The sequence below is a fragment of the Chiloscyllium plagiosum genome, unplaced genomic scaffold (genome assembly GCF_037043375.1).
Source record: "Chiloscyllium plagiosum isolate Xiang-an unplaced genomic scaffold, Cpla_swu_hap1 HiC_scaffold_1, whole genome shotgun sequence".
NCBI lineage: Eukaryota > Metazoa > Chordata > Chondrichthyes > Orectolobiformes > Hemiscylliidae > Chiloscyllium > Chiloscyllium plagiosum.
Window position 1 is genome coordinate 62,586,551 of NW_028270139.1, and position 13,971 is coordinate 62,600,521.

The 13,971-nt window shown below is 41.1% G+C and overlaps 1 protein-coding gene across 2 annotated transcripts in view; it reads left to right on the forward strand.

Annotated features, from left to right (window-relative positions):
- The window catches only part of dthd1 (death domain containing 1), a 34,769-nt gene that overhangs the window by 2,943 nt on the left and 17,855 nt on the right, over positions 1-13,971 (forward strand). For both annotated transcript variants that reach the window (XM_043693376.2, XM_087990399.1), the window contains exon 2: positions 5,097-5,817. In XM_043693376.2, coding sequence (XP_043549311.2) covers positions 5,097-5,817 — 721 coding nt within the window. The remainder of the gene's footprint in view (positions 1-5,096; positions 5,818-13,971) is intronic.

The window sequence follows — 13,971 nt, forward strand, 5'->3', positions numbered from 1 at the left end:
TTACACAGAATTACATAGTACTTACATTGTGGAAACAGGCCCAATAGATCAATGTTGGTCATTCTGACTCTCTCACCTTCCTGCATCTAACTGTTTGAGCATAACCTCCTATTCTGAGTAAAGGAGTGAACATCTGCTGAACATGCTCATGAACATCTTTTAGTTATTTCAGTACAGACCTAAGCATGAATTTCCTTTTAATTCATGAAGAATATTACTGCCAAATTTCAACTGCTCTATTAGAAGGTGTTTTACGAGCATCTGAATTAGCAGAAGCCGTCTGCCATCTTGAGCCTATTCCACCATTCAATAATTGCTAATCTTATTGTGTTTCAAATTCCACATTGCTCCATTGCTGATAACCTCAGATTCCCTTGTCCGACAAGAATCTATGTACCTCCTCCCTATAAATATTCAATGATCCTGCCTCCCCCATCTCCGAGGCTGAAAATTCCAAAGTTGCACAAATCTCTGAGAAAGAAAAAACATTCTCCTTATCTCTGGCCTTTAACTCTGCTGTGATGTTTTTACTATGTCTTTTAAAAGATAAATGTGTTTTCCACAATTACAAATACCACTATGTTGGAGAGCTTTGGGATCTTTTTGTATCTCATTCTTCTATTGAATCCCTCTTCAACAGATCAAGTCAAATTAGGTAACCCTTTGTGTTTAACATGTGATTTTAAGATTTCTCGAAGTGAAACTAATATGGTTTTGCAGGAAGCCAAAATTTTAAAATGGGGAAAAATTCATAAATTAGAAAGTAACCTTAAGCTAATAAATAATACATAAGATTACAAGAAGTGAGAAGGTTTGTGGAAGGTAATGCTTTCTATGGTTTTAAAGTTCTGAGAGAGATTAAGAAAGTGCCTGTGCAACAAAATAAATTTTTGCAATAAGTCTTGACTTTAACATTGTTCCTCCTCCCTATAGCCATATCGTGAAGTCATTGTCATTGGAGTTTAGCAGAAGCAAAAGGAAAAAATTCAAGGAAGTGTTGAGGGAACAATAAAAGGCAAAAAAAGTTCTAATTAAGGTTGAATTAGGCTGCAGGAATAATCATGAATTGCAAAGTAGATTCTGTGCTCTCACAGACTCATTTTGAAATATTCAATTTTTCTATACCATTCTATTTCAAATTTTCCTACATTATATTTGCTGATTTTTCTCACTCACTTAACCTAGCTAAATCAGCCTGCAACTTCCTTATGTCCTCTTCACAGTATAACTTTCCTACATAGCTTTGTGACATCTGCAAACTTGGCAACCATATGTTTGCTCCCCTCATCCAAGTCATTGGTATACATTGTACAAAACTGAAACCATCATGTGACCCCACTCATTACTTTCTGCTGATCAAGGAAAAGACACATTTAGGCATACTCTCTATTTTCCACCAGCCAATCTTCTATCTGTGCTCATCTATTATCTCCCCTCTCCATAAACTTCCGATTTTGCATAATACCTGTCATGTGGCACCCTGGCAAATAAATTAGATTAGGTTCCGTATAGTATGGAAACAGGCCATTTGGCCCAACAAGTCCACATGACCCACCCAGACCTACTTCCCTCTGACTAATGCACCTAACACTAGGGGCAATTTAGAATGGCCAATTCACCTGACCATCACATCTTTAGATTATGGGAGGAAACCAGAACACCCAGAGGAAACCCACGCAGACACAGGGATAATGTGCAAACTCCGCACAGACTGTTGCCCGAGGTTGGAATCAAACCCAGGTCCCTGGTGCTGTGAGGCAGCGGTGCTAACCACTGAGCCACTGTGCCACCCAAATAGCTTCTGAAAATTCAAAGACAGTACACCTATAGAGTACCCCTTATCCAATGTGCATGTTACTCCCTCAAATAAGTACAATAAATTGATTAAACATGATTTCCTTTTAACAAGCCGTGCTGACTCTTCCCAATTATCTGAAATTTTCCAAAGTGCCCAGCTATAACTACCATAATAACCAATTCTAACATTTTTGCACCGGCAGAGTTTAAGCTACCTGGCCTATATTTGTATTTCCATTTCCTATCCTCCTTGAATGGAAGAGTTACATTTGCTTTATTCCAGTCCAATAGAATCTTTCCAGAATTGAATGATGTGTCCAGAACCTCATGAACCACCTCTTGTGAGATCTGAGATCTGAGTTCCACATGGAGAGGGAGACTCGTCAGTTTGTAGCTGCATCAGTATAATCAATGCCACTTTCCTCATAATTAATATTTCACTAAGTTCATCTGTTCTTTCCACTTCCTGATTTATTACTGTAATTTTTATCATCTATAGTGAATCCTGAGTTTAGTACATTTTGGGTTCTGTTTTTTACTTTTGCTTAACTCATAATTTTTCATCACTCACCAGCAGCTCTTTCTTTGTTCTAGCTGTGTCTGTGGCACTTAATTGGAAGAGGATCACTCTTCCCAGAGTGAGGAAAATTGTTAAAGGATGCAACAGGATATAGATCAGTTTGAAAGTTGGGTAGAAAAATGGTAGATGAGTGTTTAATCTAGACAATTTTGAGGTGATGCATTTGGGAGGTCAAATCAAGAGGAAAATATACATTAAATGGTAGGACCCTTCGGAGCATTGATACAAAAGGAACTTAGGATGCAAGTTGACACTTCCCTGAAAGGGGCAACACAAGTGAATAAGATGGTAAAGATGGATGGCATGCTTGTCTTCATCGGTCAGGGCACCAAATATAAAAGTTGCCAAGTCATGTGGCAGTACAAAACTTATGCTAGACAATATTTGGAGTATTATATGCAGTTATGGTTGCCACACTACCAAAAGGATGTATGGAGGCTTTGCAGATGGTGCAAAAGAGGTTTGCCTGGATTGAAGTGTATTAGCTATAAGGAGAGATTGGACAAACTTGGATTGCTTTTGCTAGAATGTCAAAGGCTGAGGGGCAACCTGATAGAAGTTTATAAAATGATGAGATGCATGGATAGGGTGGATATTCAGTCTTTTTCCCAGGATGGAAATGTCAATTATTAGGAGGCATAAGTTAAGGTGAGAAGGGAAAGTTTAAAGGAGGTGTACAAGGCAAGTTTTCATGCAGGGAGTTGCACTGCTCCTCGGATGCTGCCTGAACTGCTGTGCTTTTCCAGCACCACTCTAATCTAGACTCTGGTTTCCAGCATCTGCAGTCATTGTTTTTAGCTAATTGTAGGTACCTGGAATGCACTGCCAGTGACAAAGGTAGAAACAGATACGACAATAACATTTAAGAGGCATTTAGTCAGATATACAATCAGGCAGGGAACAGAGGTGCATGGACCATGTGCAGGTAGATTGGATTAGTTTAAAATAGTTTCATGATTGGTGCAATCTGTTCTATATTCTATGTTCTCCTACTGCAATTTCTTTTCCACCCCTGAGCAGACATCTGGAACTGAAAGGTGTTGCTGGAAAAGTGCAGCAGGTCAGGCAGCATCCAGGGAACAGGAGAATCGACGTTTCGGGCATAAGCCTTTCTTCAGGAATCACCCCTGAGCAGACATCTGGAACTCTGGCGCCGGGCAGACAACAGAACTTTCTGAACTCAAAACAAAAGTAGAAATTGCTGGAAAAATCAGCAGGTCTGGCAGCATCTGTGGAGAAAAAGCAGAGTTTTCTTTTCGGATCCAGTGACCCATTTTCAGAACAGACCCTTCTGAACTCATGCTGCTGCTGCTGCTGCAGCAAACAGTATCAATCCTTGTCAGTATACTGTGCCTTACGAACATGAAACTCCCTTTTGCTTACCCGACCTGAATAGGTTCCCATAGCACAGTCAGTTAGCTCACTCATCCTGCCACCTCCCTTTCTCATTCAAACAAGTAGGAAATGTCACAAATTTGTTGGCCAGCTTAAAGCCTGATACTCCTGCCCTTGTGGTCACCTTGCCTACCTAACTGTCCTTGTCCCTGAAAACTAACCAAATCAGAAGAGCCTAACCTACAGATAGACCACCTCCTGGATTAAAATGCCCAGGAAACTCCCCCCCCAATACGCTGAAGCATCTACAGCTCGGTCTCCAGCTCACTGACTGTAAGCTGAAGTTCCTGCAGCTACCTTGCACTTAAATGGTAAACATACACCAAAGCTTAATGGAAGAAATCCCAGTCTTTAGGAAAGACGGTAAAATGAGGTGTTTGGTGAAGTTTGGTGATACATGAATAGGGAGGGAATAGAGGGATATGGATCCTTTAAGTGAAGACAGTCTTGGTATGGAAGGGCAAAATGTCTCAGCGCAGACTTGGATGGCTGAAGGGCCTGTTCCTGTGCTTATTGTTTTTTGTTCTTTATATAAAAGGTATCTAAGGGTCATTTTTTTCACATACAAGGCAGTGTGTGTACGGAATGAGTTGCCAGGTGAAGTGGTGGAGGCTGGTACAATTACAACATTTAAAGACATCTGGATGGATATATGAGTAGGAAGGGCTGAGAGAAGTATGGGCAAAATGCTGGCAAATGGATCTAGACTAATTTAGGATATCTGGTTGGCATGGATGAGTTAGATCATAGGGTCTGTTTCCGTGCTGTACAATTCTATGATGCTGTGACTCCACGTATCTCTTTTACTTATCTTAGAAGTGTACAGTTTGAGAAAAAGGTTGCATGTGCCAGTGTTTGGCATAAATCAGTTATTTACATTTGTACCTTGGGAAAAAAATGACAAAGCATTGCTGCCATGCTACAATTCTGCAAATAATTGCAGCACTCAGTGGGACAGAGGGATCCGGGTGTCCTCGTACATGAATTACAAAACATTAACACAAAGTATAGCAGGTGAATGAAGGCAAATGGAATATGTTCATTTATTACAAGTGGGTTAAAATATAAAAACAGGAAAATTTTACGGCTTGACAGAGAACAGAGTTTCTCATAAATAAAACAAATATGGCCAGAAATTTCTTTGGAGTTGATCCTGCGCTGTCACATCCGGCAAGTGTGGAACCAGAAACAGTTGAATTGAAATTCACAGACTCTGTTTTTATTGTCAATTAATCTTTAATTAATTAATTAATTAATTAATCATTTTATTAACAAATTTGATTGTCTGATGAATTCTTTCTTTTTACCAATTACCTTTTTACAGTAAGTGCCGCTCACTTCAGTTATCTGGAAAGGACCAACAATTTTCTAAACCGTGTTATCGTGAGTTATAAAAGTGCAGAAAACAGTCTGCATAATATTGATTGCTGTACCAGTGAGGGCATACATGCTTCCTGTGTCTTGGTACAAAGCCAGCTGTTACCCAACTCAGAGCGTATGCAGCAAAATCAGAATTCAGGAAGAGAAAAGAAGATGGAAGGTGAAGAAATCTTACAAACACCTCTGAGTAATTCCACAAATAATCAGGTAATTTGTGAGAATAAACATTACAGCTTGGCAGCAGAAAGGGAAAGCAGTCTTCAACTGTCCAGTCGCAGCAATTTTCAACCAGCCCAAAAAGAAGTAACTGAAGTAACTGTCGGAATTAAAGATGATCATTTTCAGACAGCAGATGTGTGCTATCAAGGCCAAAAGGGAGTGAAAAATCAGCGCGGAATTCCGACCCCAGATGAAATGGAGGATCAGTCTAGAGCAATAAAGGAAATGAATTGCAGCTCTGAAGTCAAGGACACTGATGGAATTTTAAAATCTAGGTCAGTTGGTCATAAATGTGGAGGTGAGGAAATCCATCTTCCTGCTTTTTCAGAAACTGGTGAAGTTGCTGAAAAAAAATTGAACACATTAAATGATAAAAATGAGATGATTATTGAATGTCCAGCTGAAGCTGTGAAAATGGAAGAGCGAAGAGACTGGTCCCAAAGAGAGTAAGCATCTTTCAATCCAGTACAATTCTGTTTCATTGGCACTGTCAAATTAATGAAAGTGTTACTAGATGTTAAAGAGGCCCTCATAAACTTTGGCCTGTCTATATTATGATAAAAATGAATGTAATCTTCCATTTCATTAAAGATTTCAGTACTTCTTTTTAATTAATATTAGGATGAAATTCAAAAATTAGCTTTACTTATAAAAGTTCAAGTGGCATGTATTTTGCATGCTAAACCTTTGGATCATACTTTTATTAATTCATTATGAATTCCAAAGAAACCTTCAATATGTCACTGTGCAGTTGCCTCCATATATTAAAAATATAACAGCATCAAACTCAAGCTAGCGAAGCACTTAGTGTTTATTGTATCCAGCAATGTTGTGGAGAGAGGTTCAGAATAATACCATATGCTATCATTTCCACATTTGGGTCTGCCTACCCACCATTAATTTATAAATTATGGCAGGTAGGTAAACAGCTGGAGAGCAGACATCTTGAAAGCTTTTAGGTTGGTCCAAAATTCAGATTTTACTAACACAGACTAACTCATATATAAGGCAATGTCCCAGGTTGCTCACTGTTGGGATGACCTATGTTCTGTATTTCAGTTTTTATTTTTGCACATTATCTGGATCACTGGATTAGTAATCCAGTGACAATGCTGTCATCACCCTGTGTGCTACTAAACTGGTAGATAAAGTCAGAGTCATAGAGGTGTACAGCATGGAAACAGACCCTTCAGTCCAACCCATCCATGCTGACCAGCTATCCCAACCCAATCTAGTCCCACCTGCCAGCACCCAGCCCATATCCCTCTAAACCCTTCCTATTCATATGCTCATGCCTTTTAAATGTTGCAATTGTTTCAGCCTCCATCACTTCCTCTGGCAGCTCATTCCATACATGTACCACCCTCTGTGTGAAAAAGTTGCCCCTTAGGTCTCTTTTATATCTTTATCCTCTCACCCTAAACCTATGCCCTCTAGTTCTGGGCTCCCCCACCCCTGGGAAAAGACTTTGTCTATTTATCCTATCCATGCCCCTCATAATTTTGTAGACCTCTATAAGGTCACCCCTCAACCTCCGACGCTCCAGGGAAAACAGCCCCATCCTGTTCAGCCTCTCCCTATAGCTCAAATCCTCCAACCCTGGCAACATCCTTGTAAACCTTTTCTGAACCCTTTCAAGTTTCACAACATCTTTCCGATAGGAAGGAGACCAGAATTGCACGCACTATTCCAACAGTGGCCTAACCAATGTCCTGTACATCCGCAACATGACCTCCCAACTCCTGTACTCAATACGCTGATCAATGAAGGAAAGCATATCCTATCTACATGTGACTCCACTTTCAAGGAGCTATGAACCTGCACTCCAAGGTCTCTTTGTTCAGTAACACTCCCTAGGATCTTACCATTAAGTGTATAAGTCCTGCTAAGATTTGCTTTCCCAAAATGCAGCACCTCGCATTTATCTGAATTAAACTCCATCTGCCACTTCTCAGCCCATTGGCCCATCTGGTCCAGATCCTGTTGTAATCTGAGGTAACCCTCTTTGCTGTCCACTACACCTCCAATTTTGGTGTCATCTGCAAACTTACTAACTGTACCTCTTATGCTCACATCCAAATCATTACATGACAAAAAGTAGTGGACCCAGCGCCGATCCTTGTGGCACTCCACTGGTCACAGGCCTCCAGTCTGAAAAACAATCCTCCACCACCACCCTCTGTCTTCTATGCCTGGATGAATGCTCTGAAGCAATAGGCAAAGCTTCCCCAGGCCCTGGACTGGATGTAGTATGTTGGGAAAGTTGGGAAAATCAGGTTGGAGGTATTGAGTGAAGCCCTTCTCAATACCAAGTTGAATAAAACATATTTCCAAAAGCCCTGAGTATCAAGACAAGTTTCTCACTACTGAGTGGCAAGAAGCCCTATTAAGAGGGATCCATGTTCATTACTACTTAATGTCCCATTCTCCCACCCACCAGATAGAAACTAGATGTTAAGAATTCCTACAATGGAAGTCAGAGTGGGAACTGGTGACTCCAGCTGGCCACCTGCTCTTCTGGACCTCAGACTGAACACTGGTCACTAGTATCATGCAGCCTCTATTGGCAGTGACTGCACACGTTCCTTATCCATAAACATTTACATCAGACATGCCCCAGCCTCGCTGCACCCTCCTGGCACATCGCCATTCTCTAACAAAGGTTGCTGTAAGGGTCCTCTGAGCGCTGGGGGAAGCAACCGTCTCAAGGATTGGACCAAAGTATCAGCTTCTGCCTTGTCTTGCCTTTTTTGCACTTTGTGATCTTATTTAAAACTTACTGGCTCACAGTACTGCTTTGCTTCTGAAATATTGTGAGCAGTTTTGGGCCCTGTATCTCAGGAAGGACGCATGGGTGATGGAGTGGGTCCAGAGGGGATTTACAAGAATTATTCCAGGGATGAAGAACTTTTCATTTGAAGACTAGTTGAGGACTCTGGATGTGTACTCAATGGAGTTCAGAAGAATGACAGGGGAATCTGATTTAAACTTACAGAATAGAATTCTGAGAGGTCTGGGTAGAGGGGATCTGGTCAAGATGTTTCCACTAGTAGGAGACACTGGGATCCAAGGGTACATCATCAGAGTGAAGGGATGACTCTTTAGAACTGAGATGAGGAATTTATTTAGCCAGGTGAATCTGTGGAACTCAATGCTACTAAAGGTTGTGGAGGTCGAGCCATTGAATGTATTTAAAACAGCTATCAGCGTATTCTTGCTTAGTCAGGGGATGAAAGGTTATGGGTAGAAGGCAGGAGAATGGGGTTGAGAAACAGATCTGCCATGATCAAATGGCAGAGCTGACTTGATGAGCTGAATGGCCTAATTCTGCTCCTATATTTTATGGTCTTATTAGTCTTTGCCTTTTGCGTAAACACAAAACCAGTACCTTATCACGGTTGTTATTAGTCATCAGTTAAGAAGGTGGATATGTTTCTCTTTGGTACCTTGCTACATCAATCTTACATGTGGATAATGTGCCAACAGTTTCTGTGACAAACACACTGTATGTGCATCAAACAAAGGGCCTGTCTCAATGTTTAAGAGGAATAATCCTAAGTCAAGCAAAAGGAGACAGGGGTTGTCAAAGCCTGTTTTCTATATTAGTCCAGGCACAGTCAGTCAACCACTCAGAGCAGTCATAGTTGGGATCCTCTCCTTGCAGGCAGTGTGGAGCTGAATATCAGGCACCCGACCCTGATGGCTCTGCCAGCCCTATTATGGATTGTTGCTGCCTGGATTGAAAGAAAGGAAGGGATTAGGTGAGATGAAAGTGGGTGGGGGGGGGGATTTTAATTGTCTAAAAGATCCTACGGTGGACAGATTGCCCAAAGGCCCCCCCGATATCTTCTTCATGATTTGTATGTTGGACTAAGATTGGTAAATATTTGGAGGCACCTTCACCTTATAGGCAGGGATTTTACATTTTTCTTGAATCCGCACAAATGCCATACCAGAGTTAATCTCTTTTTGACTCCTGCAGCACATTTGGGCTCGATGGTGTCATGTACAATTGGCAATATGACTATTTCTGATCACACTCCAGTGTGGCTAATGGTCAAGAGTAAAGATACTATGGTAGGTTCAAGGCACTGGTGACTGGGCCCTTTCGTTCTTAAGGATAACAAGTTTACTGAATTCTTTGCTGAATTCAGGGCACTTTTAGATATTAATTCAGACTTGGCCAGTAATCCATCTATTTTCTGGGAAACTGCTAACGCCTATGTTAGGGGGTTAGTTATTTCCTATTCTGCAGAAGGGGTGAGCAGCAATGCTTGCTCAAGACACGTCTGAAGGCAGCTGAAAAGACAGACTTTGATAGATCCTCATTGGCTAAACCGCAAAGGATCACAGTGCTTAGGTCCACACTGAACTCTATGCTCACACAGACAGCTAAACAGGAGCTTACATTTGAAAATCAAAGGCTGGTTGAGCATGGGGATAAGCCAGGCAAGTAGTTAGCGTTTCTTGGCAGGAAAAGGAGTGCTCCCCAAGCCATTACCTCAATCTGGGAAGATACTGGAAATCTAACCCATTATTCTAAAAGGATTAATGCAGCATTTCAGAAATTTTACTCTGAACGATACCAATCTAAAAGTCTTGAGGATGGGCGGATTAGGATTGAGTCGTTTTTAAAGAATTTGGACCTCCTAGAAGTGATCCCTGAGCAAGAGTCTCTTCATAATGCTGTGTTGTCAGTGCAAGAGGTGCAGGAGGCTGTGAGGCAACTTCAGAATGGAAAGACGCTTGGTCCTGATGGACCTCCCAGTGAGTTTTATAAGGAATTTATAAATATATTGTCAGTACAGATGCTTAGTATGTTTAACAATTCACATAGTCGTAGCCTCCTCCCGCCATCCTTATGAGAGGCAAACATCTCTCTTATTCTTAAAAAAGGGAAGGTCCCAGAGGACTGTGCTTCCTATAGGCCCATCTCACTCCTGAATGTTGATTTCAAAATCCTATGTAAGACTCTTACACTAAGACTAAAAACTGTATTGCCCACCAGCTTTAAGGAAGATCAGACGGGGTTTGTAAAAGGTTGTAGATCGTTGAATAATGTCAGGAGGTTACTTAATATGATCCAAGTATGTTAACAACGATCGATACAGGAATTAGTGATCTCTTTAGATGCGGAGAAGGCATATGACCAGGTTGAGTGGCCATATCATTTTTACACGTTAAAGTGTAAAGCTTGGCTGTGGCCTTTATCAGATGGGTAAAGTTTTTATATAGTGACCGTCTTGCCGCGGTCCTCACTAATGGTTTGCGGTCAATCAATTTTAATATTTTTAGGAGCAGTTGACAGGGCCCTCCGTTATCACCGTTGCTTTTCACATTGGTGATTGAACCGCTGGCGGAGGCAGTATGTAGGGATCCCAATATTTTTGCTCCAGAAGTGGGGATAAAGTCACATAAGATTGCATTGTATTCAGATGATGTTCTGGTCGTTTTATCAAACCCAACGGTTTTGGTGCCTCATCTGATAGGATGCATTAATTCATTTGGCGGTTTTTTGACTTACAAGATCAACTTTGCCCATGGTTGGTCTCCTGAAAATGCCTGGTCCTGAGGACAAATCTCTATTTCCCTTTAGATAGTTGCAGGAGGGCTTTCTCTATTTAGGTATATTCATTACTTCCATCTTTAATCGGCTATTTAAAACCAATTTTGCCCATTTATTTGACAGAAATAGGGAGGCGCTTCCGATCTCTTCGTTAGGTCAGATAGCAGTCATTAAAATCAACATTCTCCCCTGCCTGCTGTATCCTATATGAATGCTTCCTCTGCTGTTTACTTAGCAAGCATTTGGAGACTGAACTGCCAGTTCATCTGGTATCGCCAACGACCCATTATTAAACTGACTAAACTGCAGCTACCCCACAGACTGGGAGGAGTGGACCTCCCAGATATCAAAAATTATGAATGAAACTCATTGCTATCTTGCATGAATGACTGGGACAAGGGGGACCCTCACTCACTATGGTTGGACATCAAAGCATCTCAGGCAAGATGTCCCCTTACTAGCTTGTTGTTCTTGGACAAAATAAGGACAGTCAAGGAATATTGCCATCGCCCAATAGTTATTAATACTGTTAAAGCATGGAGGGGAATGTGTCAGAGTGAGGGCAATATTGCCAAAACATTTTTTTTTACACCCATATGTCGTGTTTTCAGCTGGGGGAGATGGATTCAGGGAGTATGGATTCAGGGTTTAAATTATGGGCAGCTAGGTGTGCGTCTTGCCTGGGTGACTTATTCGAGGGGGTAATTCTGATGTCTTTTGACCAGTTGGCTCGGAAATACGTGTTGCTCAGTAGGGACCTCTTCTGTTTTTTTCGAATTACGAATTCCACACAAAAAGAGACCACACTTGAAACTGACTCTTATAGATCTGACATGGAGAAGAGGGTGCTGAGTGCTGAGAACACACTTTCTGTCAGCAATGTCTATCATCTATTGGGAGAGGGTCCCTCAGACGAGTCCGAATAGCTCTGTAAGGTATGGGAGAGGGAGCTGGAAGTTGAGATCTCTTCTGAAGTATGGGAGGATATTTATGAAGATACAAAGAAAAGCTGGACTTACAACAGGACCCATGCCTTGCCACTGAAAATTCCCCACAGGGTCCACTTGACTCCAGACCACCTTTCAAAATTTAATGTGGGAATATCGCCAATGTGTCCGAAATGCAAAATGAGTATGGGCATGCTCACTCATTGTCTCTGGTCCTGCGACAGGCTGCGGGTATACTGGAGCACTGTGTTAGGTAAAATAGAGAGGGTCTTGGGGTCAGAAGTGGAAATGGGCCCGGTACCTCTTTTTCTTGGCCTTGGTAATCCACTTCCATTAGACGCGCACAAATAAACCTTTTCAGTATCCTCACTTTTTGTGCAAGAAAGAGCATTCTGTTAGGGTGAGTGTCTGAAAACCCCTCGGGTCTGTCAGGCTGGTGTAAGCTCATCATGGAACACATCCTTTGGACATTCTTACAAGTATGGTGCACCATAAAACTGAGAATTTTTATAAGATGTGGCAGTCCCTTCTTGGGTACAGATTTCTCTGCCATACTAATAAGGGCCTTTATATAGCCATAACAATTCTGTTTAATGAATCTGGTATCCGGACAGGAGGAACTACAAACACATGAATATGTATGAATTTATGCTCTCGATGGTCAAGGGCTATTACTTTGTTTCTTTGAGTTGTATTATTATTATCACTGTCATGAATTGTTAGTTAGTTGTTAGTTATTAGTCATGATTTATTTATTTATGTAATTAATGGGTTTCTTTTTGTTGTTTCAAATTGTTTTGTTCAGTATTTATTGTAAAATCCAAAAAATGTTCTTTGTTTTCAATTTGAAAAAAAAGACACTCAGCTGATTTCTGGTAAGATTCAGAACTCTATGCCAATTTCAATTCAATTTATGAGTACACTTGGAATTAAATCTTATTTTTTCTTGAATTTGAAAATCTTGAAACTGTGGGATTGTTGTTAAAATCGCATCTGTTCACTAATGTCTTTCAGTGCTGATGTGGAGGTGCCAGTGTTGGGCTGGGATGGGCAAAGTTAAAAATCACACAACTAAAATCAACTAAATCACACAACACCAGCTGTTCCACAGCCAACTGATGAAGGAGCAGCACTCTGAAAGCTAGTGCTTCCAAATAAACCTGTTGGACTATAACCTGGTGTTGTGTGATTTTTAACTTTGTCCTTTAGGAAGGGAAATCTGCACTTGTGGGGTGATCTAGTTTTGACTCCTAACTATCCTCAGAAATAGCCCAGCAGTCTCAGTTCCCCGACCCCATCCACTCCCACCCCACCCCAACCGAGTTGTATCAAACTGCTGCAATATAGTGGATTAAGGATAAAACAGACCACCTAACATCCAACTAGCTCCATAAATGACAAAAACAAGGTCCTCACTTTTACTGGAGTTCTTTTCATTGGAACGTAGCAAAGTGAACAGTGACTTCATTGAAATATACAAGAAAGTCTTCGTATGGTCAATATGGAAAGGATTGTTTCCTCTTGTAGATCAGCCCAGACCTAGGGGAACTGTTCTAAAATTACTCTTTTAGGATAGAGATGAGGAGCAATTGTCTTTTTTTCAAGAGGGTTTGGGACTTTAGAACTCTGCTTCTGAAGGTCATGAAGGTAGGGTCATTGAATATTTTTAAGACAGAAGCAGATAGAATCCTGTTAGGAGGGGGAATTTATCTGGGGGAGATAAGCAAGATCAAAGGACTGAATGGTCTACATCTGTTCTTATCCGGTATATTTGTACGGTCTCACTAATACCTGGTAAGCTGGGAGAATCGCATAGAATAGTCACGCAACAGTCTCATACTAGGAAAATAGTATTCCATTGACAGAACCAATCTACCAGAGGAAGAGTGGATTATAGTTGAAACAGAATGCTCCTGAAAACCCTTAATGTTGGCACCAATTTTACAGCTCCTAACCAAGTGGTGTATTTACAGGCAGAAAGGGTCACATCAAATAGAATGAGTGGCTAGACCACCATTTTCCTGTCTGTCCAAACTGCCCAATAGAATAGTGGATGGGTAAGGCAGGAACCTGCTCATCTTTAGACC